The sequence below is a fragment of the Protopterus annectens genome, chromosome 13.part0 (genome assembly GCF_019279795.1).
Source record: "Protopterus annectens isolate FY-2018-M chromosome 13.part0, PAN1.0, whole genome shotgun sequence".
Classification (NCBI taxonomy): Eukaryota; Metazoa; Chordata; order Ceratodontiformes; family Protopteridae; genus Protopterus; species Protopterus annectens.
In genome coordinates this window covers 118852830-118880368 of record NC_056747.1, presented here as the reverse complement: position 1 = coordinate 118880368, position 27539 = coordinate 118852830, and the positions used below count along the sequence as shown (strand labels likewise).

Here is a 27539-nt window from a genome sequence, read left to right as displayed (position 1 = left end):
CTAAGTACCCCATAATCCAAGATTTCAGAAGACCTTTAACTCCTTATGCATGACAGAACTTGGTATCTCCCAGTCTGTTCCTGGTAGATTCCGATTCTCCGGGATTATTACCATCTTCCTCCTGCTCTATTCCTTTACTCTCTCCCTTTGCTTCTCATCAGTTTCTTAGGTTGTATCTAGAGATTGATCCTGCATACTTATCCAGCAGCACTCTTCCTTTATTTTCTACCATAGCCACCAGGGTACACACACACTAGGTTCTGCCCTAAGCTACTCCTTTCACGGGATGGTGTTCCTTCTCCTCTTTGATCTTGCATTAGATGCCTTACCTTACATAGACTGACATACTCATGTCTCCCCTCCTTTTCTGACATTTCTAAACAACCTAGAGTCTGGCACCTCTCTATTTCACCTCCCCTCACAATGTTCAAGGTAACCAACAATGCCCACCTTCCTCCCTTCCTGAAGCTGTCCATCCTTCTACCCAGACTATTGCAGATTAAGTCAACACAGACTTGCTTAGTCTCCCTTGTTTGTTCCTCTGTGTTTTTTCATATCCATTTGCGCCCTTTACATAGTAGTTGAGTACCTTCCTCTATCTCTGTCTCTTTTCTTTGGAGCCCACCCCCCTCCATCTTAGCATAAAGGATAGTAATGGAGCTGTAAATTCTAAACCCACTTTACAGCATGGTTGCCTATTGTGGGCTAAAGAAAGATTTTTCTTGTCTTTGAAATGGTCTCCCTGCCAAACCTAACCCCATCCTTCCACAAATCTCTATTTTTTCCTAGCATAGATAGTCATTATAGAGCATAATTGTCCTCCTTATTCTGTTGAGTTTTGGCAAATGTTACACCGTTAGCATCTCTAAGTCCTACTTCTACCTTGGCATCTCCCTGTAATCTGTATGACCCTTCTTGTTTGTTACCAACTTATCTGTCGCATCTGATAAGTCAGTGGTACCTAATTGCATTCAATATGCATCTACTCCTCCCTTCCATTGTCACCCTGATCACCTACTCCCATGTTTTGTTAAGTTTAAGTCTGGACACCAGTTTTGCTGTAACCTGGTCTCTCTTCACCCATTCATGACACTGATTTTCCCTTCAGTGATTAAATGTCCGGTGATGAAAATATCAAATATTACCAAAATAATTTTCTGTTCTCCCATAATGCATCTGGTGTCCTCTCCTGCATTATTACATCATGCTCCATGCTACTACCTCTCCAACCTGCAAGCTTTAGTAAGTTGTCTCCCACCCTCTTCTGCACTAGACCCCTTGCTAACGGAAGATTTATTAGGTAATGAAGCACTGTTTAAAACTGTCCCATCCCTTTCCTGTTATCCATGGCCCTTTTATTTGCTGCAGTGGGTCAGTGCTTCTGCAGACTTTAGTTTCTACCACATGGGTACCTCTATGTACAGTTTTAGCAAACTGAAACCACAAAAGATAGGTGGCCCAAGGATTTACTCTGGAAATAAGGGCACTGCACTAAACTGTGCTCTACACTTTTTTGTTGTGTCTTTCGGCTTTTCCAGGTTAGGGGTCGCCACAGCGGAACTCCGGTCCGCTAATGATTGGTAGTTGATTTTTACGTGCCGAGTTACCAGCCCTGATGCACAACCTTCAACGAAGGTACGCCCATTCACGCATGTCTCCACGCAGAAGACGCTCTAGCTGAGAATCGAACCAGACAGCGTCTTACTGTGAGGCGACAACGCTACCGCAGCACCACCACCGTGGGACAAACTGTGCTCTACACTAATGATTTTAAATATGGTTTTCATGCCAACATCAGTTTATTTACAAAATAAAGTAAGGCCTATAAGCAAGGTGATTGACATGCATCCATTACAGCGGGCAGTGGTACATTTGCATAGAAGGTCAAGACAGAACACCATGTTTCATAGAACCTAATTTATGTACATAGGTGTATCATTAGAACTGTAGATATGACTTTTGGTTATCCAGTGTTACTCTTTTTAACATCCCAGGTGCATCCCTTCCATGAAGCTTCAACGTTATGATAGGTGGAAGGAATAGGCCTAAAGATTGCAAACAATAAGCATGCCAGTTGTATATATGGGGAAAGCTAAATCTGAGAATTTCTCATTTTAATATAGACTTCATTCTTAGAATGCCTGTCAGATTGTTTACTTTTGTGCAGTTGAGTTAAAGTAACTGTTAGAATTAATAAAATAAAGTAAATGCGAAAACATACACTAAAAAAATCTATAATTCTGCATCGTTCTGCAATGTCTTAATTGAAGATCTCAGTGTACACTTTTATTTTCTAATTTCTTTATGAAGTACCATAAATCATTCTATTATTTGTCAACAGATACAATATTCGGGTCTATATTATAAGATCGATGGTTGAAAACATCGAACAACATATGGTCGACACCATATGGTCGATGTCTTCAAACGTCAACCTTATAAAAAAATTTTAAAAAAAAGTACCCTAATGGGTTTAAGCAGGGGGGCAAGCCCTAATGCACCCCCACCCCCCACTATTTAAATATACCAACTCCGAAACTGCACTACATTGCAGTAAACGGAAATCTCCCCTTACGGAGATTTCCATTTACACGCTCGAGATTCTGAGCGTTCGCTATTCTCGTGTCAACAGTGTCAGATTCAACATTGCCGGCTTTCGAGAATATAATATAGACCCCAATATTCATACTTGCAGAGACTAGGACAGTATTTACATACTGTTTTGTGTCAAATATAACAAAAAGGAACACGACTCTGCAACTTCTTAATTAAAGAAATCATCAAAGCCAACACTGCTGCCTTATTTAATAATTTTATTAATTAGTTGAGTACAAGCAATCTCACAATGGACACAAAGTGTAGAAAGGGGTATCCTGTGAAACAGAATGAAATTACTACATAAGTAATGCAAAGTATATATTGATTTGCTGTAACAGAAATTGCTACGAATTTTGTGTTAATTCTTTGTTTCTTTAACTTTCTTTATTGAATGATGGCAGTGTGGAAAAAGACCAAAAACCTGGGCCAAAAACTGACAAAACAAGTCGGGAGCTGACAAAAGAACAAAAGGAACGGCAAAAGAAAGAAAACGATTCAAGGAAGAAATTTATGGTAACTGATTCTAAATAAAAATCACAAACATCTCAGAGAGCCATACAGTGTGTGGAATTTATTTACTGTTCATTCACTTTTTTGTTTGTTCATTTACCTGGTGAGTGAAATGATCCACACAGACTGTTTCCATCCTTGACCCAAGCTAATACCATAGGTTACACATTTGAGCACTTGGATAGTGTTGATTCTCCCATACTGTTTTGGTTTAGTTTGGAACCTGTCATCTCAGACACTTCTAGGGGCTTACAGTGAGTTATACTATGGTCAGATAACTAACACCCACTTGTCAGGTAGCTTTTATCCAATGCATTTACATTATTATTTGTGTATATCAGTATGTTTGACTATATTATTATTATTATTACTATTATTATTATTATTACTTCTAGCAAACCACAAGAATGTTGAGGAAAACTGAATATTTAGCTTTCTACAAAGGCATTCCCTACTCCTTGAACCTTTTAGTATAAAAAAGCGTATGAGTAAGTAAGACATAAGCAAAAACATTTCCTTTTACACTGCACTTTCAAGAAAAACACTTTCCTTGTTTTCTGCTTAGAAAAAAATATTGGCATAATGATTACGGTCCTCACTTCACAGACACAGGGACCAAGGTTTGATTCTAATCTTGGGTTATGGGCTAGATTTAAAATGGCCCTTCAGGGCAGCTAGCCCAGTATTCACTGCGAACCTATTTGTATTGAAATGCTTCCTGTAACATACCTAGGTACACTGACAAACTGCAAGAAAAGGAAATTTGTGTTTGATAGAACTGAATATCTTTGCTAAAGAAATCTTTATACTTCTTGGGGATGCCTTACTATGAAGAAGTGTGTAAGCATTTCCAACTGAGAAGCTTAACTGGGGGTGTAGAATGTGTATGTATGAAACATAAGAACTAAATTGGTTCATTTTCCTTTTAAATATTATATTTTTTGTTGTCAGTTTCTATTCAGCTGAAGTGCACAGGAAAAAAAAGTAATTAAAAAAAAGCACAGTACTCAGGTTCTGAAACAGGCTCGGTGTTAGATAACAGTAATGTCATGACTCATTAAATTTCAAGTTCCCAAGCACTGGATTGTCCAAATGGGTGTCCTAAAAAAATGTTGCTGTACATTAAACAGTCACCTGTCCTGAATAAAAGACCCTGGGGGTTTCTTAATTAAATAAGGTGGCAGAGTGAGAGTATTTCTACTGAAACTGAATCAGATTTCAACAGGTTGTCTTCAACCTAGTGATTTTCAATGGCATGATTTGATAAGTCACAAAAGAACCTTACCAGATAGAGGTGAAATCCTACTGTGTCAACAAATAACTGAGCATGTGAATTTAACCAGGATTCATAGATAAACATGTCCCATCTGCGCAACACTGATTATCCCAGATTGTCCCATATTGTGATATGGCCTGTTACTGCTCAAATATGTATCAGGACTTTCATAGGGCCAGCTCTGTGTGTAATGGACTGCATTGTGAATTAGTGGGAACACATTTGGTGGAATAATAGCAGTGCTTGGTGTCTGCAGTGAGGAAGCCAAGCTGTCAAAATCCATATAAGGGAGTGCAAAGTTTCACAGGAAAAACAGGCAAGCAAGCCCGAGTATGCCTGAGGCTATGTTGCTCTTGTGCCCAACAAAGTACCACATCATAACCATGCAAGCAGTAGCATATAGCACAAGACAGTGAGCACAGCAAAGTGCAAACACAGCTCATCATGTAAAATGGCAGGAAAAGAGGCGATAGTAAAGTTACAAAGGGAGCAAGAGGAACAAAAGGAATGTATAAAAGGGTAACCAGAAGGAAATAAAGGTGGAGAGAAGGAGGGCACATTTTTCTTTCTGTTGGGAAAGACTACAAAAACAAGGTAGTTACTAATAGTGGACAGGAAGAAGAGAAGGTTCTGGGGGCAAACAAACAAAACTATGGAGACAGAGAGCTGAGGCATTGACATAAATGGTGGGGACAGCAGTGGATGGATACAGACAGAGAGAGGCCACATGGTGAAGGGCCAGATGCTAGTCTGGGCAAGAGGCCAACTCACACAGGCATCAATCGCTTTAGTAGCTGATGACATTCCCAGGGTGCACCTTCTGTGGCCTCATAATGTGCATCAGCCAGATGCACAACTCAGCCGACAGTGCACCTCAGTACATAAAAATCATTACAGCTGGCACTGGGAGACCACAAGGGACCCCTTTAGGCCATTATTGAAAGAGGAGTTTTCACCCCTCTTCCAAAAAGACAGAGATAAACAGTGGGTCTTGTAGATTGCCTTCAGCAGGGTGAGTTCTATTCCCCTGCTGACAGGTAGGTCTGGTGACTGTTGGTGACCATTCCCAGATGCATTGGATAATGCAAGCTAAGGTGAGCACTTCTCTTATGCCCCACAACCAAAATTGTTCCTTCAGAAGGCATAGAAAAAAAGAGAACATATTAATGCATGTGTAGTTACTTCTAAATGTGCAGCTGCACAGTGCAACACTGCATGAGGCGTACGTATCCTGTTGCTGTGAGATGCACTTTTGCCTCCTGCTTCTTTTCTACTGTAAAGTAAAGTAAGAAGACCTCCATACACAAATGAACCTGTTAAAAGACCAGAAAAAGAGCATCAGTGGTTACAGTACATCTTTGGCTCTCTATCCCTAACCCCTTCCTCCCCCACTATCTCAGCAGGTCAATGTGGTGATGCCACAGATCAGTGCAATGATGGCAGCACTGTTTATGAAAATAAGGGATTCCAGTGGCATCAGTCAGTGTCTTGTCAAGCTTATGCCAGGCATCCTGTTTGTACAATGTGGCATCATATTGGCACCCAGCAAGTGGTCTTCAAGGTGCTTATGGAGGAAAAGCAATAGATTCCTTGCAAGGACCCAGCTGTTTCCATCACATAGTGCAATGCCCATGCATACATGCTCACTCAAGAAGCAAAATGGTAGTCCTGTGCACACAGGTGTGCATTTGGATGTCACATGATGCACTTTGTAGCACAGCAATGGAACACTCCTGAGCCATGCTCCATGCACAAGCATAGCGTAGATGTGTCCCTGGCCCTGTGCAAGCTGACATGAACAGGGTAATGTCATTTGATATGGACACCACAGTGCATTAAGTAACAATTTTGAATACGCCACACCACATTCCCTCATTAACTTAACATCTGTGCTAAGATGCCGTTACTAGCACAGTATAATGTAAAGATGCCATATTGACTAAGATCATGTTAAGAAAAGAAACTATTGAATTAGGCCTTTAAAGAATAGGACATTTCAATTTGAGATAAGCTTAGTGAAGGAAGGCAAGATGCCTGATAATGTGCCCCTGCACAGTACTGTACACCCATGATGGACAGTAGCAACAGGAACCTAGAGGAATTTATGTACGTGGTACACAGCTTCATGGGATGCTACTGTCATGTCCACTTGTTGAGGGGCATACCATGGGTTATGCTCATCTAGAGCAGGGAAAGATGAACAGGAAAATATGACCTCTGCACATAAGTTGTGGAATGACAATGAATATTGTGGGAGGGAGATGGTGTGCAGAACAGTACAGGGGTTCAATACTCTGCTGAAGGAATGTCTATTGCTATTAATATTCCTTTTGGTGCAGTTTATATAGGAATGGGGAAGGATGACAGCACAACAGCACACAGGAAAGTGGCCACCAAATGGGAGGAAGGAGCTGTGTACGGGATTTGAAAAGGCAACCATGCTCACACACTGACTGACATATGTAACCATGCTCACACACTCTCACACACTGACTGACATACGTAACCATGCCGACACACTCCCACACACTGACTGACATATGTAACCATGCTCACACAGTCCCACACACTGACCGACATATGTAACCATGCCCACACTTCCAGGCAAGGACAACTGCTGCTGCTCATACTATTGTGAGAATGGTAAATGTATTGTGTGTCTTGTGAGAAGGCATGGACACCTGAGTGGCCTGTGGGATAAAAAGCTGTTTAGTAGGTTTGTTTTTGTTCTGACACTATGGACATTAATTAAGACACAAGATGAAAGAAATGGGCCGGGATTAGGTACAATGTTACTGCATAGGAGCAGGAGGAGTATTATAGGGGTGACCTTCTAGAGAAATCTGGCTAGTTTAAGGGAGGGGCTTGTAAGGGATGGGTTGGTATTATAAACAAGTGAGAGTGAATGTGACATGCAGTGAAAAGTGTGTAAGGGAGGGGGAGAGGGTTGGGGGTGAGCATACTTGGGTACATGAATAGGAAAGTTGAATGGAAATTACCGAGGTATGAGAAATATGGATTTTTAAGACATATAACAGAGGTGTATTCCCGCTCAGTAGGGGATGAATCGTTATTGCTGTGAGTGGAAGAGTAAACCAAGAGCGGCAGGAGAAAGTAAACTGAGATGAAAAGAGGGGAGGGCATTTCAAAAGACATGACCCCTCCCCCTGAGTTTTTCTGGGGAGGATGAGACAGGTAGATGAGTCTGAAAAGGTTGACAGGTGGGGTGAGGGATAGAAATGTGTATGGCAAACAGAGATTATAAAAGGGAAAATGGTGGTGGCAGGGGGGGTATGTATGTATGCCTGCTCAGTGTTTATATATTTAGTGTTGGTAAGTACTGCACAGACCCTTACACTGTCTTGGAGCACTTTTCATCTTTAAGTAGGTGCATTTGCTACATTCTGCAGTTAACGGCTGGTTACAGCAAAGCATTTGGACATTAAGTACTGCATAGATAGGCTGATGAGGTAAACCATAATTTACATTTTAGAAGTATTGTACATATACAGAACTGATATAGTCTGCAAGTCATTAAAGTCATTATGCATAAGTACCTAGATAAAAATTGTATTACTTGCATAAGTGTTGTCATTTTGTGTAGCTGTTGTTACTTCACCACAATTTCTGGTCTCTCCCTGTTTTATATATATATATATATATATATATATATATATATATATATATATATATATATATTTATATATATATGTATATATAAAGAGAGACAGCACCAAAAACTGTTCCCAGAACAAACCACGATCCACGAATATGTCACAAAGAACTTCTTTTATTGAAATAGAAAACGAAGGTTGAGCGCTTTCATCTACCCAATGTAGATTTCATCACAACACTGAATATATCAAACCTTGTCTCTTAAATACTTTAAAATTCCCGCCTAAAACACCACCTGACCAATTAAACTACCATTAAGTTTTAAAGACATAAGAACATAGATTTGGTAAAACCCATATATACAGCCTTCTAAATATTATCAGTATTAATAATGGTTAAAAAATGCCTAAAACAGCATCAAAATTCAATCATATAATAAAAATTTATATATATATATATATATATATATATATATATATATATATATATATATAAATATTTATTTAGAATTTACGATCATTTGTATTGTATAAAAAAGAAGGATATGAATAATGCACTATACAGACATTTAGCTGGTAGTGCTGGTTGTAACACCTTCAAATCTGCCATTCTTGAAGTAGTTAGGAACAACCCCAAGGGGGGTAACATCAAGGCAATTTTGGGGGAAAAAGAGATCAAATGGCAGTTAAAGCTAAATGCGGCAATTCCACTAGGTATCAATGAAAATATTCCTACTAAGCCCCTTATAAGAAATTAACAATGTTGTAGTTTTGTCAGAGAGAGACATATATACATATACACTCAATCAAATATGTATATAAAATAATTTTTCACTGTTAAATATAGGCATTTATATACTTTGGTAATGCACAATATATTTAGGCAGGTCATAACTATATATTGTATTTGTTATGTAATTAGTATTTACTGTAGGATTATATCTTACATTTGATATTGTTCCCTTTATGCACTCCATGCATTTGTCATATTTTATATGAAACATTCATCTAGCATGTATTATTAGAGTTGGGGTATGGTTCATATTCCACCGATAGAGAATTTTTATTATATGATTGAATTTTGATGCTGTTTTAGGCATTTTTAACCATTATTAATACTGATAATATTTAGAAGGCTGTATATATGGGTTTTACCAAATCTATGTTCTTATGTCTTTAAAACTTAATGGTAGTTTAATTGGTCAGGTGGTGTTTTAGGCGGGAATTTTAAAGTATTTAAGAGACAAGGTTTGATATATTCAGTGTTCTGATGAAATCTACATTGGGTAGATGAAAGCGCTCAACCTTCGTTTTGTATTTCAATAAAAGAAGTTCTTTGTGACATATTCGTGGATCGTGGTTTGTTCTGGGAACAGTTTTTGGTGCTGTCTTTCTTCTAGTGTTGAGTTCCTTGAACCTTCGTTGTTGGTATATATAAAAAGAGAGAGAAAGAGAGCAGGAAATTAGTAAAAATAAAATGTGATGCTGAGACCAGATAATCACTGAAAGCTATTTACTACAGCAGAAACTGGTGTTTGTTTTCATTCTTTGCAGCTGACTTGGAACGTTTTCAGAACCATTTCAGAACAATTAAATGGCGACCCACAGTGTCACATGATATAAAACCACCAATTAAAATGTTGATGTTAAGATAAAAAAATGTTAATATCACATTAATATCTACATATACACATTTACATGTAAAGCAACTAAAGAAAAAATTAGTGTCACCACCTGGCATTCACAGGCAGTCTCCCATCCAAGTACTAATCAGACCTGACACTGTTTATCTTCCAAAATCAAGCACACTCAAGTCAGTATGGCTATAGTCAATGTTTACATTTTAACTCAGGTTTAATAATTATTTGTTTCCTATTTTTATTATTATTATTTATGTACATACACATACATAGATAGATGGATATATAGTCAGGAAGAGATAGGTAGATGATTGGAATATTGTAATATTATTTTTATCAGTGAAATGAGTGGTCAGTGATTTCACTTTATTCCAAATTATTTATTTATTTATGTCATTTGTTTACTGGGAGATGTCCGAGTGGGCCAGAGGCCCTTTTTCAGCAGAGGCCCGGGGAGAAAAGCTCCATACATACAAGTAAACTGATTTGAACAATCAAGTTGAGCACACATTAATTAGGTTAACATTATACAAAACAAAGACAAGCAAGAAGCAAACAGAAATGTGATTAAGTACGTAACAATCATTACAAAAAATTAACAAAATTGGACCTGCCAGTGATGCAGTTAAATAGCATGAAATAGCAGGATGTAATAGTTAGAAACAGTGAGACAGAGTTTGACAAGAGGGCAAACAATTCTCCCTAGTTGTTATGACCATGCAGTATCAGTGTTTATTTTGCTATGTGAAACTGATTAGTGAACCAAGTTAGCTTACTGCAGTAAATAACTGTAGCTGTGAGAAAGAGCTAATTTAGGGAGAAAAGTAGGTGGTCTACCCTGGAGTAAGGCAGGAGCAGAGTCAATGTTTTGCTAGATTTTCCTTAAGGAGGGGTTTGAAATCATGAGTGTTGGGGTTTGTAGCTATATGTTGGGGAAGGGCCTTCCAGAGTTTGGCAATATTATAGGAGTAGAGGGTGGAGCCTTGTGTGTTGTGAGGTTGAGTAATCTTTATCTTAAGTTTATTTGAGGATCTTAGTGCCTGAGGATTACTGTTGGGTTGGATTAGGTTGGCAAGAGCAGGGCAAGAGTTTGGCATAAAATGCTAAGCAAGTTTGTTTATTTTTGATGCAGACTGCTTTTGCTGAGTTTGTAGCTAACTTTTCTTGAGTTTGTGATCGATTTGATGCAAGTACATGTGGTGTGGACACTTTTTCTGGTTCCTCCATTCTAGATTGCATTGTCTCATTAAACTTTAATATGAGTATAGAGTAATAACAGACTTGACCTCTAAGTCATCTTTGAGTTTGAGGGAATACTAGATCTTCTATTGAGGCAAGCTGGACAGTAAAGTAAGCTATGACCTCTTCTGGATAAGTGGCTGAGAATAGAGAACACCAGTCACTGTTGTTACCATCCTCTTCTAGCCAGTATTACTTAGATTCTGGATCTGTCTACCTATTATAAGTTTCAGAGGGGCTCTGATTTTTTTTTCATAGATTAGGTTCATAGGTTCATAGATTAGTACTAAGCTAACTGCCCTTGTGAGCCATTTTAAGCCTAGCCAATTATCCCTTGTGAGACTCAAACCCTGCACCTTGTGTTTGTAAGGCAAACACCTTAACCATTAGGCCACCCTTTTACCAAGGTTGATATCTGGACTGTGGTTATTCACATATTTGGGGGGAAAAAATGGCAATGGCGTGGGAAAGTTGCTATCACTCAGCCAATAGAAGAGTTGTTTCCTGTATTAGAAGTTGGTTTTGTAGGATGTTTAACAAGCCAGTTAAGGATATTGAAACTTGTATCTCAGGAGCTTTGTGAGCTCTAAGCTACAAGCAGTTACACTAAAGTCACCTAACGGGATTGTGTTCTTGACAGTGCTAACAGGGTGTGAGCTCTAAGCTACAAGCAATTACACTAAAGTCACCTAACGGGAATGTGCTGTTGGCAGTGATAACAGGGTGTGAGCTCTAAGCGACAAGCAGTTACACTAAAGTCACCTAATGGGAATGTGTTGATGGCAGTGCTAACAGGGTGTGATCTCTAAGCTACAAGCAGTTACACTAAAGTCACCTAACGAGAATGTGTTGTTGGCAGTGCTAACAGGGTGTGAGCTCTAAGCTACAAGCAGTTACACTAAAGTCACCTAATGGAAATGTGTTGTTGGCAGTGCTAACAGGGTGTGAGCTCTAAGCTACAAGCAGTTACACTAAAGTCACCTAATGAGAATGTGTTGTTGGCAGTGCTAACAGGGTGTGAGCTCTAAGCTACAAGCAGTTATACTAAAGTCACCTAATGAGAATGTGTTGTTGGCAGTGCTAACAGGGTGTGAGTTCTAAGCTACAAGCAGTTATACTAAAGTCACCTAATGAGAATGTGTTGTTGGCAGTGCTAATAGGGTAAAGCTTCTTGGAGTTTTGCTCAAGCAAATGTATACAAGAGGAACTACTGAATCATCATATTGCTTGAAATGTTTTGTAATATAACTATAACATAAATAGGACTTGTTGGAGGGATAGGTTTGCTACCCAAAGGACCTCCCTACCTGGGGAACAAACCTCCTTTGTATGTTAAATGGTGTAACAACTTAGTTTCCATCAGTTTAAGTATTGATGACTAAATGTTCATAGGTTCATAGGTTCATACTAGGCTATCTGCCCTAGGGCATTTATAAGCCTAGCCAGAATGTGTTTGGCTTTCGCCACCCATTTTAAATTTATTTTGCTATGCCCTTTTTCGAGGTTAGTATACTGTGCCTCTGTCTAACAGTGACACAGAAGTGATACCCGGGGTAAACCTACGATCTCCCATCCACTCATCAAGATTCCTCTTGAAGACAGTCAATGAGGGACTCTGCCTAACCTGGACTGGGATTTTATTCCAGAGTGAAGGGAGCCTCTGGGTTATGAATCTGTCCCTCCAGCATGTCCTATTTATTTCAGTGCTGAGGTTCAAGTCTCTCGAGCGCGTAGCTCTATGGAATTTGGATTTTCTGTGGTGCAGCATGTCCATTAATTCCAGGTTGGACATGGCTTTATACGTCAGGCACAGATTGCCTCTGAACAGGCGGTATGCCACTGAGTAGAGCTGGAGTTTCTTTAACCGGGCAGCATATGGCATCTGTTTGAGCCCTTTGATCCTCTTGTTGAGGTACTTTTGGGGTCTTTCCAGTTGCTGCAGGTGTCTGGTAAGGTACATCCCAAAAGGGGCATTGTACTCAATTATGGGCCTGATGAGGGATGAGTAAAGAGGCACGATGACCTCCCCTGATCTAGATGTGAATCCCTTCATGATTAGGTGGGCTATATAAAATGTTTTTCTAACCACTTTGGCCACGTGGTTGTCAAATGAGAGATTGCTATCAACTTGGGTCCCCAGGTCCCTAATTACTTCTTCTGTACTTAATGGATTACCACTTATGTGGTAATTTGTGGGCACTTTGTTTTTGCCAAAGGGGATGACTATACACTTTTGGCATTTAGCTTGAGGCCATGGCTCTGGCACCAGTTGTCTGTTTCTATGAGGCCCTTTTGGAGGATGCTTGTGTTGGCTGGAGAGTTGATTATGGCGCCCAGTTTGCAGTCATCTGCGAACTTGGTCAGCCACAGTCCTTCCGTGTTGGCCTGTACCTCCGAGAAATATAAACCGAACAAGAGAGGTCCCAGGACTGAGCCTTGTGGGACACCACTTGTAACTGGTTTGGAGTCTGACATGGCTCCAGCAATTCTAACCATGTGGGTTCTGTCCTTGAGCCAGTTTGCAATCCATCTAGTGACATAGGGGTTTATATTTAAGCTGGTGAGCTTATCTATAATGCCCGAGTGGGGTATTGTATCGAAGGCTTTTGCGAGGTCCAGGTAGGCTGTGTGGACCACCTTCCCCTCGTCAATGGCCTTGGTGACTGTTTCAAAGAAATCAACCAGGTTTAAGAGGCAGGATCTGCCCTTAACAAAGCCGAACTGGGTAGGATCCAGTGTTTGTAGGTCCCCATTATCTTTATTTATGAGGTCCATGATGATCCTTTCCATAGCTTTGCAGACCAAGCTAGTCAGGCTTATGGGGCAATAGTTTCCAGGATCCGTTGAGGCACCACCTTTATGGAGAGGGACCACTGTTGCTGTACGCCACTCTTTGGGCACATATCCTGTAGTAAGGCTGAGATTGAACAGTAGTTTTATATTTGGGTTTAGCTCTTCTTGGAGTTCATGTAGGACGCAACCATCTGGTCCCATTGATGCTGTGTTTTTTGCTTTGGAGAGGGCGGCTCTTACCTGAGCATCTGAGATGTCAGGGGGGCAGCACTCTGCTGGGATAGATATTTGCCCTTTTGGTGGGGGGGGGGTTTGCGCTGAACCTGTCAGCTAGGATGTTGGCAATGTCTGTGGGTTCGGTGTATTTTTTGTCATTTTGGACTAATTCTGAGCATATCTGGGAATTACCACCCAGGTTCCTAACATAACTAAAGAAAGCCTTGTGATTATCCTTAGTGTCCTGTGCAATTTTTCTCTCGAAGCTGGCCTTAGACAATTTTATGTGTGCCCGTAGTTTTTTGCTAATACTGATCAGTGATGCCTTCCCTTTTTGGGATTTTGCTCTATCATTTAGTAACTTCCTCCTTCTATTGTATAGTTTGTTTATGGCTGGGGTCCACCAGACAGGACGCCTGCCTTTGGAGGATTGGGTCTTGGTTTTATTTGGGATCGCATGATCCATGCATTCCTGAAGGTGTTCATAGAATGCGTTTATAAAGGATTCTGCATTCTGGGCCGTATTTTCCACAGGCCGGGGCTTTGAAGGATTCCACCTCAGTTTTGAGGAGTGTGAAATTTGCTTTAGAGAAGTTTTTCACTGTGGTTTTCTGGGCAGGGGTGGGGTCGGGATGTGAATATCCAGTGAGATTAGTTTATGGTCTGATCTTACCAGTGAGGGATACACTTCTGGTCTGGAGCATAGAGTCCCCATGTTGGTGATGATCAGGTCCAGTATCTTTTCCCCTCTTGTGGGAGTGGTAACAAGTTGTTCCATAGCATTTGAGTTTATAAATTCTAGGAACCTTTGGGCTAGGGTGTTGGAGCTAGAGTATTGCTCCCAGTCTATGTTTGGGTAGTTGAAGTCGCCCAATATAATGGTGTTTGGAGAGACCTTCATATTTTCCAGTGTTCTCAGGAAGGCCGAGTGGGGTTCCTGGGTTTGGGAGGGTGGTCTGTAGCAGGCTATAAACTGGAAGGCAGTTTTACCTACTGTTAGTTGCACATGGATAATCTCTGATGCTTCGTGCTTTGCCACCAACCTGGAGGTGTGGGTATCTTTGATGAATATCGATACTCCCCTCCTTTTGTGGTTCGGTCCAAGTTTTGGGGCCGAAAAGCATGGTATGAGGTATAACCTGGTAGTGCTGGGGTGCTCTCGGGAGCCCTGAACCAGGTTTCTGTTACTGCACAGATATCGATGTTCTCCATGCTAAGGAGAGTTTCGAGTGCGTGCATCTTGAGGTTTAGACTTCTGGCGTTGAGTAGCATTACTCTTAGTTTCTTATCCCTTGTGATACCTATGGAGGTGGGTTTGTCTTTTGAGCCTTGCCTAAAAAAGGCACTATAGGGGTAGCAAGAGCCTTCATATAAATTAACTCCTTGGATTAGTAATACAGCCATTATCAAGATGGAAGGTAAACCTATTAGCAATGCATCCTAGGTACATGGCTAGGCTATATAAGTTTGTTCAAACCACTTCCTAGTATTAACTTGTGAACATATGAACTTGTAAAGCTATGAACCTGACTCTGGAGGTGAAGATGTTAGATGCAGGCACTGTTTCATTACACCTTTCCACTAATTTCCATTTTTACAGAAAGAAGACAAAGGAAGTAGCAATGTAATCATTAAAAGTGATATTATAAAGCATTTTTAATGTTCTGTTTTTAATGGAAAATTGTCGGTGTGAACCTTGGTTTTAGATGATTGTCACTGTTGAAGTGACACCCTGGCCCCATGTGCAAAAAATGGGAAAAAGAGGTTATGGATGGATGTGAGTAGTAAATATCATTTCATTGTCAAATGTTATATAATTTCAATTCTTTGCAAAGGCACCACACCATCTAAACTTAGAACAAGATTTCATACTAATTTCTATATGTTATTTGTTTCTTGTCAAAAATATTCCAGATAGTTTACAGTGATGTTATATTTTATAGTATAGTCTTGTCTGGTTTCACAGCATGGGAATCTTCACATAAAATGGAAATTACTAGTGCTTTTCTGTAATATTGTGGTCTGCATTTTATCTGATATTTTTATGGTATTCTTCAACAGCTGACAGGCCCCATTGAAGTAATCCACACAGCCAATGTGAATAAGAACTCCCGTGGAGGAAAGCTTGATCTCTGTGTAAAACAAGGAGACTCCATTGAAATTGTGAGAATAAATGATAATCCAGAAGGGAAATGGTTGGCCCGTACCTCAGATGGAACATGTGAGTCAAACATCTTTTAGCATTCCTAGCGTGTTAAATGGCCTCTTCTGTCTAGCTAACCATACAAAAAAAAAATCACTGACAATGGTGGCAACATCTTGAGCAAACAGATGTAGAAATTCTGAGTGTGATGATTAGCTCACACTAGACACAGTACTAAATGTGATATTAACCAGTAATCTTTGAATGGGCAGTCATAGTTATCCAGACCCTTTGAGTTTTAAAGTCTGAAAAAAAAACATTGGAAGCAGCAATGTTTGGGTCTCTCTTTCTCTCACTGTCTTTCTCTAACCCTTACCGCCACCCCATTCCTTCTGTCTCCTGAATTCACTTCCTTTCTACCAGGCTACATCTTTTCTTATCTTCTGTTTTCCAGATTTTTTTTTTTATAAACTTACACAACTTTAACTATATACAATTTTTTCAAAACAAAAGATAACAAAGAAAATACATAAACATCACACTTTTTAAACTTTAAACATTCTTCTTTTCTTGTTTTCCTGAAAGTTTTTATTTGAACTCACATAGATATAACTATGTAAAATAGTTGCAAAAATAAAAAAAAAATACATATATATCACAATTGTTAAACCTGAAAATTCATCTTTTCCTCGCTTCCCTTTCTTGCTGTGGAGTTACAGGCAGTATTTTTCAGAGTGTATCTGAGACTTCTTTCACATTCAAGGACTTTTCACAAGGGCTAGATCTTCCTCTGTTGTTTCTAACACTGGATAATTTGTTTGAACTCCTGTTGTCTGAGCTGCCTACATTCTTAAATTAGATTTAAGCCAGAAAAAGTCAGTTCTGCAGGTAAAGTTATAGGACTAGCCTAGACAGTTCAGATACATTTTGTAATGGCAAATGTCTGTCTATAAAAATGTATTTCCTTTGTTTTGACAAAAGGGTATTTAATTGTGCATGTGTAACCATTTAGTAATCTTAGATATAATAATTTCTTAAATTTCCATAGCAGGTTGTTATTGTTCGGTTTGCATAAAGTCCGTAAGTAATTACACTAATGAGGGTACAGAATACTGTTAACTGACATCGGTTTTCATCTAGAGATGGTTAAAAGTACGTTTTGACTGACTATTGAATTGGACAAATCCATTATGGCTCCTTGCAAAAGAAGCTATAACCTGATCACCATGTATATCCTTGCACAGTCACACTGCATGAATCGTAAATTCTTCCATGCTGTATTACCGCAACTGAATGAGTGAAACTAGATGGAGAAAGAATAATCTATATTGTACAAAGAAAATTATGAATTGACTGATAGCCCCTACCTCTGTGCAGTAAGGCTCACAGATGGTTGTATTAGTGAACGAATAAAAATAATAAGAAACACAGTTTGGCCGCACTGTTATTGTAAGAGAAGTAAAGTATCAGTGGTACAAAAAGAATGCAGGTAATGGCTTTCAGGTTTTTGTTTTAATATGTTGTTTCATCTCTATGGTCTTCAAGTATATATCCGCCCTGAATATTACCCCCTCCCTGACCAGCTGGTATTCATAGTATTGGCACAATGACATTCAGAAATACCTTTTTTTGTTCACAGTTTGGTTCATGTGCCATGTGTATAAGCATTTACCCCTTTATATTCCCAATGTCAGTAATGCAAAGTTTGTATTATCTAAACTGCTAGGTGCATGTAAGGAACACGTTTAGGTGATTACCCATTCCATTTCTGCTGAATTCTTTCTTATCCCCCCCATACCACTACACCCTATTCCAATTTTCCCACCTCCACTGTGGGAGTGATTTTTCCCTGTGCATCCTAGAACCTGTGTCTCTTTGAACTTCCAAGATGAGCTTATGTTTTCCTCAACATCTTTCTGCCATGCTGTCTAGGCCTACTTATATCCTGTGTTCCAATCCACCCCTACGTTGCCATCATGTTTGATTTTCAGCCTTATTGGATTATATATGGCTAATGTTTGCACATTTTAGAAAGGTTTGCAGATATTTTATTTACATCCTCTTTTCACCTAGTTTACAAATTAAATGGTCCTCTATGTCATTTTATTTCAGTTTAACACAGACTGCATATACCCACGTCCTAGCAGTTGATGTGAGTTTGTTATATACAGGATCTTTTTCACTGAGGTGCCATCTTATCTGTCAGACTATACCCTCCACATACCTCTACACAATTTTTCCAGCCCCCCACCCCCCCACCCCCCGGTCCTCTTTTTTCGCCATCTGAGTGAAAGTGCAGAGCCTTCCCATCTAGACCAATCCATGTTATATTTTTCTCTTTACAAATTCAAGTGACAGATTTGGTTGCCATGACCTTCACCCTTCCCTGCTTATCTCTCACACACATCACCCTACCCTCATATTAACCCTGACACCTTCTTCACCCCTCACAAAGATTGACCCTGACACATCCCCAACCCCTCACACCCTGACAGACCAATACTTCACACTTTTAGGGGTGAGTAAGTGACAGAGCTAGAGTGGAGTAAAGGGAGAAGTTACCTCAGGAGGATTTTTTAAGGGGTGCGATTGGCAGCTCTGGTTTTGTTTTTTGTTTTTTTTTTCAGTTCACATATAGAGAGCATCAGGGTGAGGACAATCTATAGGACCTGACAATTCTCTAGCACTGAGAAGCACTAGAACAAACAGACTTTATTTTTTTTCAAGATGATGCTAAATGGGGGAGTGGCACTGGGCAGCACAAAAGCCAGCTACGCATCTATGGTGGGGCATTGCTTTCATGCAAACTGGTGGCATGTAACTTGAACAGTTCTATATTATTTCATCGAATGACCACATTGTCGAACGGCATTTCTTTGGAAATGCCATTCATCGAACCCCCCTCAACCCCCCCAGCTAATTATATATACCAACTCTGAGATTGCACTACAATGGGGAATGGGCACATTTCCTGATCCCTACCATAACTCAGAACATTTTGGCGATAGCATTTCTGATGAAAAGCCATTCGACAATGTAGCCATTCAATGAAATAATAGGGACCCAACTTGAACTTACCACTGTTCAATTAAAACATACAATTAAGAAACTCTGTTACTTTGGCATTATCATTGGTCTGAAGATAGTCTTCAGCTCTAGAAGGTAGTTTATTAGACAAAAGTGCTTATCTTTCACTTTAGTGACTCAAAGTTTCAGACTAGCTCACCTAAATATTGCTTTTATTTTTATTTGCTTATTTTTTACTCTATTGTAGAAAGCTGTTTAGTAAGTAGTTGCACAATATACTTCTTCACCATATCTGGTCTGGTTTTGCGCTACATTTCTCACTGACTTTTGTTTTTCTGTTGCAGTTGGTTATATAAGCAACACAAATGTGGATGTAGATTACGATGCTGTGAAAAGGAAATTTGTAAATAATACAAAGATGCGAGTTTCCCCTGCACTCAAGCAGACTCAACACGAGGACTTATACGATGATGTGGATTCTATGGCTGACATCAGGTCAGGCTACCTATGTTTCTCTTGTATTACATTCAGAAAAAACAGAGTCATCCATTATGTTTACTGAGTGATTATGCAGTGGGAAAAATTGCCTATTTTCTAGTATTGAGTGTTCACCTCTATGAAACATTTTGAAGCTACCATAACTTTATAAACCTAGCATGTCTTTTTTAATGGTTGTAAATCCTATACCTTAGTGCAGCATGAAGTGGTTAAAGAAAATGCATAAAAACAAAGTAATAAGATGTAAATGTGAATGATCGCACAGCACATTGTAAAATAAAGTTGCAAGGGTAATACAAATAAGTACAACTTATTATTACCATTTTATGCAGTGAGGAACAGAAAGTGGGAAGAGAAGGAAAACACGTTTATGGCCTGAAGGTGCTGTAAAAGCTAGTTTTAACTGCAAGCAAATAAATTGGCTAATTATAAGTTGTTATGTTTATTAGAAGGAATTATTTATAGGTGCAATAAATCCCCAGAGCTAACTCTTGTTAAAATGAATGGGAAACCAAATTGGACGTGCCTAACCAAGCAATCCACTCCCAAATCCCACACACACGTATGCATACACACACACACACACACACACACACACACACACACACACACACACACACACACACACACACACACACACATGCACACACATGTACACAAGCACACACACTCACACATGCACACAAAGACGCACTGACAGTCACACAGATCCAACAACCAGTGACCATCAGACCTCAGATCCCAACAACCAGTGACCATCAAATCTATTTGTGGAATTTTATCTCTTGAACTTGTTCATAGAGTTGTCTCAAAATTCATACAAGGTGTTATAAGTCTTCACTGTGCAGTACCTTTTTGTGGGTGATTAATATTTCTGATTTCTGAAGGAAGTTTGTTCCAAGCTAGGGCTGGGACATAGCTCTAAATTTTTTGCCCTGTTTTGCTTTTGGGTTTGTAGATTTGGAGAAGGTTTTGGGTAGAGCTATGGAGAGACCTAGGAGGGGTACAGCGGGAGACAAGAAAGGCAATGTCAAGGTTGGTACAGTATATTATGCATGATCTGAAGTTGGGTAAAGAGTAATTGGTGATGGAATTCTAACCAGTTAAAGCTTTTGAGAGCAAGACAGTGGTGAGAGTGGTAGGACTGACCTGAGGAAAATTTAGCGATTTTGTTGTATGTAGATTTCAGTTTCATTAGAAGGGAGGTCTGAAGGTTGCTGAGAATTTGTGAGCCATAGAGTATGCTAGGAAAGAGGTAGGCATGGGATAGGGAGATTTTGGATTTGGAGGTGAGAAATGTTTTTGTTGCGATACAGAAGTCCTAGTTTCTGGTGGGTTTTCTTAATGTTATTGGAGACATGCAGATCAAATTTGAGTTGGTCATATATGATGACCCCCCCCCCCCCCGAAGCTTGGTGTGAGAACTGACTGAGGTAAATGTATTGTTGAGATTATATGAAAAGAGGCATGGAAGAGCTCTCAGATCATGTAGCCCAGACAGGTATGACCCTAGCCCTGAGTAGCATCCTACCATCGCCCAGAATGATACCACAGTATAAGGACAAAATGATTGACTTCAATAATTGGCTAAGCTTCTGGTGTCATTCAAAGGGGATCCAGTATCTGTCTGCCTGGGACGACATGATCGACAAACCATGATGCTTTGTAAGAGATGGTTTGCATCTGTCGCTCCTGGAATTCAGGTTACTCGCTAAGGATTTTGCCACCCCTATAGTGCCTTTTTTAGGCAAGGTTCTAAGGATAAAACTACCACCATAATGGGTACAAGCAAGGGAAATCTGAAGGTAATGGTACTCAATGCTAGAAGTCTAGCCCGCAAGGTCCACTCTCTCTAGGCTCTCCTAAAAATGGAGAACATCGATATCTGTGCAGTAACTGAGACCTGGTTCAAAGCTCCAGAGAGCACTCCTGCAATACCAGGCTACAACTCATATCATACTTTTCAGCCACCAAACCAAGACCAAAACACTAAAGGTGTAGGAGTGTCCATATTCACCAAGGATATTCACACCTCCAGGCTAGTTGCCCAACAAAAATGCATCTGAAATTCTCCAGGTGCAACTAACACTAGGTAAGACTGCAATACAAAGTGTAGCTTGCTACAGATCCCCCACCATGCCCCAAGATTCTCACCACATCTTTCTAAACATAATGGAAAATATTAAGATACAACCAAACACCCTAATACTGAGTGATTTCAACTATCCTGCATTAACTGGAAAAACTACTCCTGTACCAACACCTTTGCTCAACGGTTCTTGGAATTCATAAATTCCAACACCCTAGGGCAACTAATTCATAGTTCTACCAGGGGTACCAATATTCTAGACCTGGTCACTACCCCCACATGGGAGATCGATGCTCCTCACCAGTGATCACCCCCTCATTAGTCAGATCAGACCATAAGCTAATCACCCTTGACATTCACATCCCACCCCACCCCCCTTTAAGGAAACCTCTGTAAAAAAACTTCTCCAAAGCCAACTTCATGCTTCTCAAGTCAGAAGTAACAAACTTCATGACACCCATGCAGATGGGAACTGGAAGTTCAACTGCTGAATCCTACACTAAGGTGCTGTATGAGTACATTCACTCGTGCATGGACCGAGCCATACCAAATAGAACCAAGACGCTGCCCTCTAAAAGAAGGAAGCTAATCTGGTGGTCCCCTCCCATAAATAACCTGTACAACAGAAGGAAGAAATTATTGCAGAATAGAGGAAGAACCCAGGATTCAAAAAACTCCCTCACCAGCCACAGTAGAAAGCTGAGATCCCTCATAAAATCTTCCAAAGCTAGTTATGAAAACAAAATTGCCAAAGATTCCAAAGAGAACCACAAGGCATTCTATAGCTATGTCAAGAATCTAAATGGCAGTACTCTGATCTGCTCTGAGCTACAGCAGAATGGCACTAGATATACTGATCCCAAAGATATTGCCAATATCCTGGCAGATAGATTCAGTGCCAACTTCACCCCCCTCTCACCTCCTAAAGGGCACATCTCAATACCAAAATATTGCCAAATTCTGATAATCATGGCCACTCGGGTAAAAACCGCACTGTCCAAACCCAAGAATACAGCATCCATGGACCAGATGACATCCCAGGCTGTGTACTGCATGAACTACAAAATAAACTGGCACCTCACCTATGTGTCCTGTTTAATCATAGCCTCACCTCAGGCTTCGTGCCCACAGAGTGGGGCACAGCTACAGTCATCCCACTCCACAAGGGGGGATCCACTTTGGATCCCAGGAACTATCATCCCATCAGTCTGATGAGCTTGATATGTAAGGCCATGGAACGTATTATCATAGAACTTATAAACAAAGACATTGGCAACCTTCAAACACTGGACCCTACCCAGTTTGGGCTTGTGAAGGGCCAATCTTGCCTCCTGAACCTGACTGACTTCTTCAAATCAGTCTCCAGAGTCATGGATGAGGGTAAGATGTTTCACACAGCCTCCCTGGAACTCGCCAAGGTGTTCAACACTACCCCCCACTCTGGAATCATAGAAAAACTTACTAAGCTGGGCATTAATCCCTACGTCACTTGATGGGTTGCAAACTGGCTTACTGACACAACACACACTGTAAAAGTAGCTGACTCCAAATCCAGCTCCAGACAAGTGACAAGTGGTGTACCACAGGGTTCTGTCCTGGGACCACTCTTGTTTGGCATCTACTTCTCTGAAGTACAGGCCAACACTAAGGGACTCTGACTTACAAAGTTTGCAGATGACTGCAAGCTGGGAGCCCTTATTGAATCCCCAAATGATCTGGATATACTACAAAAGGGCCTTACCAAAACAGATGCCTGGTGCCCGAGCCATGGGCTCAAGCTAAATGCCAAAAATGTATAGTTGTCCCCTTTGGGAAAAAACATGTACCTGTGATCTACCACATAGGTGGCAGTACACTAAACACCGAAAGTGTGATAAGAGGCCTAGGGACACAGGTGGACAGTGGTCTCACCTTTGATAACCACATAGCCACAACAGTTAGAAAATCCTTCTAAGTGGCAGACCTCATCACTAAGGTCTTTTCATCCAGAAAAAAGGAGGTCATTGTCCCTCTGTACTTATCCCTCATTAGACCCATTATAGAATACAATGCCCCATTTGGTATGTACCTCACAAGACATCTGCAACAACTAGAAAGGCCACAGAAAGACCTCAGAGAAAGAATCACAGGCCTAAAGCAGATGCCTTATGCTGGCCGTCTAAAAAAACTTCAGCTATGCTCTGTCACATATTGCCTACTCAGAGGCAATCTGTGCCTAACATACAAGGTCATGTCAAACCCAGACTTTTTGGACATGCTACACTTAAAGAAATCCCAATCCCTCCAAGCCACATACCCAGGGATCTTAACCTTGTCATCACGATGAATAGAACATGCTGGGGGGATAGGTTCCTGACCAAGAGACTACCCAAACTCTGGAAGAGGCTGCCCATACATGTCAGGCAGAACACCTCAATGGCCCTCTTCAAGAGGAACCTTGACTATTGGATGGAAGATAGGAAATTCACCCCGGGGATCACATTAGTAGCCTTGCTAGACAGGGGTCCAGGAAAGTAAATAATTTGTGGGAAGCAATAGCCAGGGAATCATTATGGCTAGGCTTGTATAGGCCCTAGGGCCGATAGCCTAGTATCTACCTATGAACCTATGAGAGAGATGATAGAGAAGGCGGGTTTGAGATAGTTCATGGTTTTGGGAGTGAAAAGCAGGAGTTTCGTTTTTTTGGATTTAGAATCAAGTCATTATTGCAGAGCCAGTTTTCGATTGATAAGAAGGATTTTTGAGTGAGAGTATTTAGTTCAGAGAGGGAGTCGGCTATGGTGATGACTGTGGAGTCATCTGCATATTGCATGTGAGATGAATGCGGGCAGGATGTGTATAATTGGTTGGTAACTATATAAAACAGTAGAGGGCCAAAAATAGATCCCTGAAGTATGCCCATCTTCATAAGGAGGGTGGGAGATGTTGTAGAGAGCCATTTAATTGATTGAAGTCAGTCTAAGAGGTAGCTAGTAAACCAGGAGATGATGTGGAAAGATTAAGTTCAGGGAGTTTAGCAAGCAGAAGAGGGTGGGACATGGTATTGAAAGCTTTTGGTAGGTCAAGGAATAGAGATGAGACAAGTTTATTATTATCTCTGCCTTGGGATATAGTATTCAGGAAGGATAGAAGGGCAATGGAGGTGCTATCTTTAGGGCGAAAGCCATGTTGAGTGGAGGTGAGCAAGTTCTCTTGTAAAAGGTAGTGGAGGATTTGTTTGTGGACACATTTCTGTAAGATTCTTGAAAGAGGAGATAAAATAGCAACAGGCCTGAAGTTGGTGTGTTCTGAGGAGTCGCCTGTCTTGTGAATGGATATTGTGTACAGGTTTTTCCATATTAAGGGGACTTTGGATTCTGCAATGGACTGGTTGATAAGAGTAGAAATGGGGAGGGCAACTGAGTTTCCTGCCATCTGAAGGAAAAGTGGTGGGGGGTTATCCACAGAGGGAGAGCAGGTTTTAGTTTGTTGAGCAATGATTTGATATAGTTGGTTGAGACTGGTTTCAGTGAGAAGGCCTGAGTGAGATGGGGGATGAAGGTGGCTTGGGAGTGATGCTAACATTGGTACTGGAGTTAGTTTGGAGTGACAGTTTGCTGATGGTTTAAATGAAGTAGGTATTAAAGTTAGATACTGTTTCTAGAGGAGAGTTGTTGGGACATGAGTTGGGGGCAGAGGGGTTACCTGGGTGCAGACTTTGGTTAATAGAGTGCCAACATTTCTTTGGGTTAGTTGAGAGTGAGGAGGGAAGACTGTTATAGAAGTTTTTCTTATCGTTAATGATGTTTTTTTTTTTTTTGTAAGGTTGCTTAATTGTTTGTAGTGTTGGAGATGGGAGGGGAGTTTTGTTTTGGACCAGACTTTCCAAGCTTTGTCTCTACTAAAGTAGTCTAGCAGCTGACCTAGAGGATTAAGGAGCTGTTTCCATTCCAGTGGTCCACTGGTGCAAGGTTTGATTCCCTCAGCCTCCATTGCCAAACTGTGTGACCCTGAGCAAGTCACTTAACCAGACACCACTCCAGGGCTGAGTCTGAAAACTGACCATGGAGATCAGTGCTGTACCCCAGAAAACAAATACAAATAAATGTCTTTGTGAAAAACTGCTTGATATGGCTACATATCCATAGAGCACCTGCTGCCCTTGACCACAGGAACCCCTTTTTCCATGAAGACAGTGCTGTTTTAGTACTTCTTTCTTTTACTGTTTTTGCCTGTATGCCTGCCAGGGTCACTTTTAGAACTGTCCTGTAGAATAGCTTGATAGTAAAGTTGTGAATAAGGATATGTACCATAACAGTTAGCCTCTGAGATGCAATTCCCTTCACATTAAGTCAATACATTAGGGTAATCTCCTCACCTACCCTCCTTGCGTCTTCCAGCCTGAAATTTCTAAAATAGTGGTTTCTCATCTTCCCTGCGAGAAATAACAAAGACTTGCGTTGGAGTGTACTCTTGTAGCTATGCATATGGCTCCATCTTATCACCTGAGCTGGTGTCCTTTCTGTTGTAAAACTCAGGCCACAATTCATGGACATGGAGAATGGACATGGTGAAGAAGGAGTTCTACTTTCCTACAGTCATATTAAGTATATAAACTCTGTAATTCAGAAACAAGTAGTGTGCAAACTTGTGAGCAATTATGGCTGACAAATAAAAATGAAGTAACGTAAATAGCCGTAATAGTATACTGAATAATGAGTTGAAGGAATGGGGAAGCGGCTGTTAGTCCGCTAAGGAAAAAAATATATATTGGACAAATGTGTACAGCTAATGGGTGTTTAAAAAGGAAAAATTATTTTTTTACTGGAAAAAAAAACAGTAACAGGCAAAATGTAATATCCAGTAAGGCAGTAGCCCTGCTGATAATGACTGTGAAATGTGTGTGTGTGTGTGTGTGTGTGTGTGTGTGTGTGTGTGTGTGTGTGTGTGTGTGTACGCGCACATGCATGCCCACACATGCACTCATGCCATGATGTGTAAACTTACAGTTCCTGCATAAACACTTATATGTAAAGGGAAAGATTGACTCTGCAAAAAAATCTAGGCATGGAAACCAGTATAGTCAGAAATGTAAAGCTATCCAGATTTCTTAAGAAATTATCAGTTTTGCAATATGTAGCACACTCACCTTTGGTACAGAAGGCTGTGAGTTCTATTCCTAAACCTGGTAGATTGATTCCTGACACTGCAGTGCAACATAAGAAGGGAGTGCTGCACCCCTCAGTGTGTCGTCCTTTGGGTTACATGTTAAACTGACGTCCCATCTGCCTGAGTTGCTGGTAGCTCAGGTGGATGTAAAAGATACCATGGCCTTACAGAACTTATGGAGCCCACATAAACAAATATATGTAAAGGGAAAGACTCTACAAAAAATCTATCAGAAAGAGTATAGTATTTCCTCTAGTCATATAAATACCGTCTTGGGTCTCCACTGAAAAGAGTCTACTAGCCTAGTGGGACTAACCTGGTCAACAAAGAATAAAAAAATAGTTGAAGAAATGTAAGCTATAGGTAAAGTTGTAAAGCTTAAACCATCAGAATAACATAATCAGTACCCTAATTATCAACCATCCTGAAACTGAATGTATAAAGGAAAACTGATTTATAAATTAAACTTGCATTGTGCCTGCGTCCACTTAAGCATGCTTGTAAGTTTTAGCCAGGTGCTTAGTAAATAGTACACAGTAAAAGTGGGCATGCATTGGCAATGGAATTCATAAACATGGTGAACACTGCAGACAAAAAGTGCAGAGATAAGCTGATTTCAGTCCAACACACAGTTTGAAGTCATTGGAATTCCTGTTGTTGGTGGGTGCATTGTTTTAGTAACCATACCTCTCAACTGTCCAGATTTTCTAACAATGTCCAGATTTTTGCAACATATTTTTGGTCTGTT

General features: G+C 40.4%; 1 protein-coding gene across 4 annotated transcripts in view; it reads left to right on the top strand.

Moving 5' to 3' along the window:
• LOC122817640 (FYN-binding protein 1-like) overlaps nucleotides 1–27539 on the top strand; it is a 688236-nt gene that overhangs the window by 556172 nt on the left and 104525 nt on the right. For all 4 annotated transcript variants that reach the window (XM_044090698.1, XM_044090697.1, XM_044090696.1 and 1 more), the window contains exons 7-9: nucleotides 3000–3111; nucleotides 15948–16107; nucleotides 19401–19551. In XM_044090698.1, the coding sequence (XP_043946633.1) occupies nucleotides 3000–3111; nucleotides 15948–16107; nucleotides 19401–19551 (423 nt within the window). The remainder of the gene's footprint in view (nucleotides 1–2999; nucleotides 3112–15947; nucleotides 16108–19400; nucleotides 19552–27539) is intronic.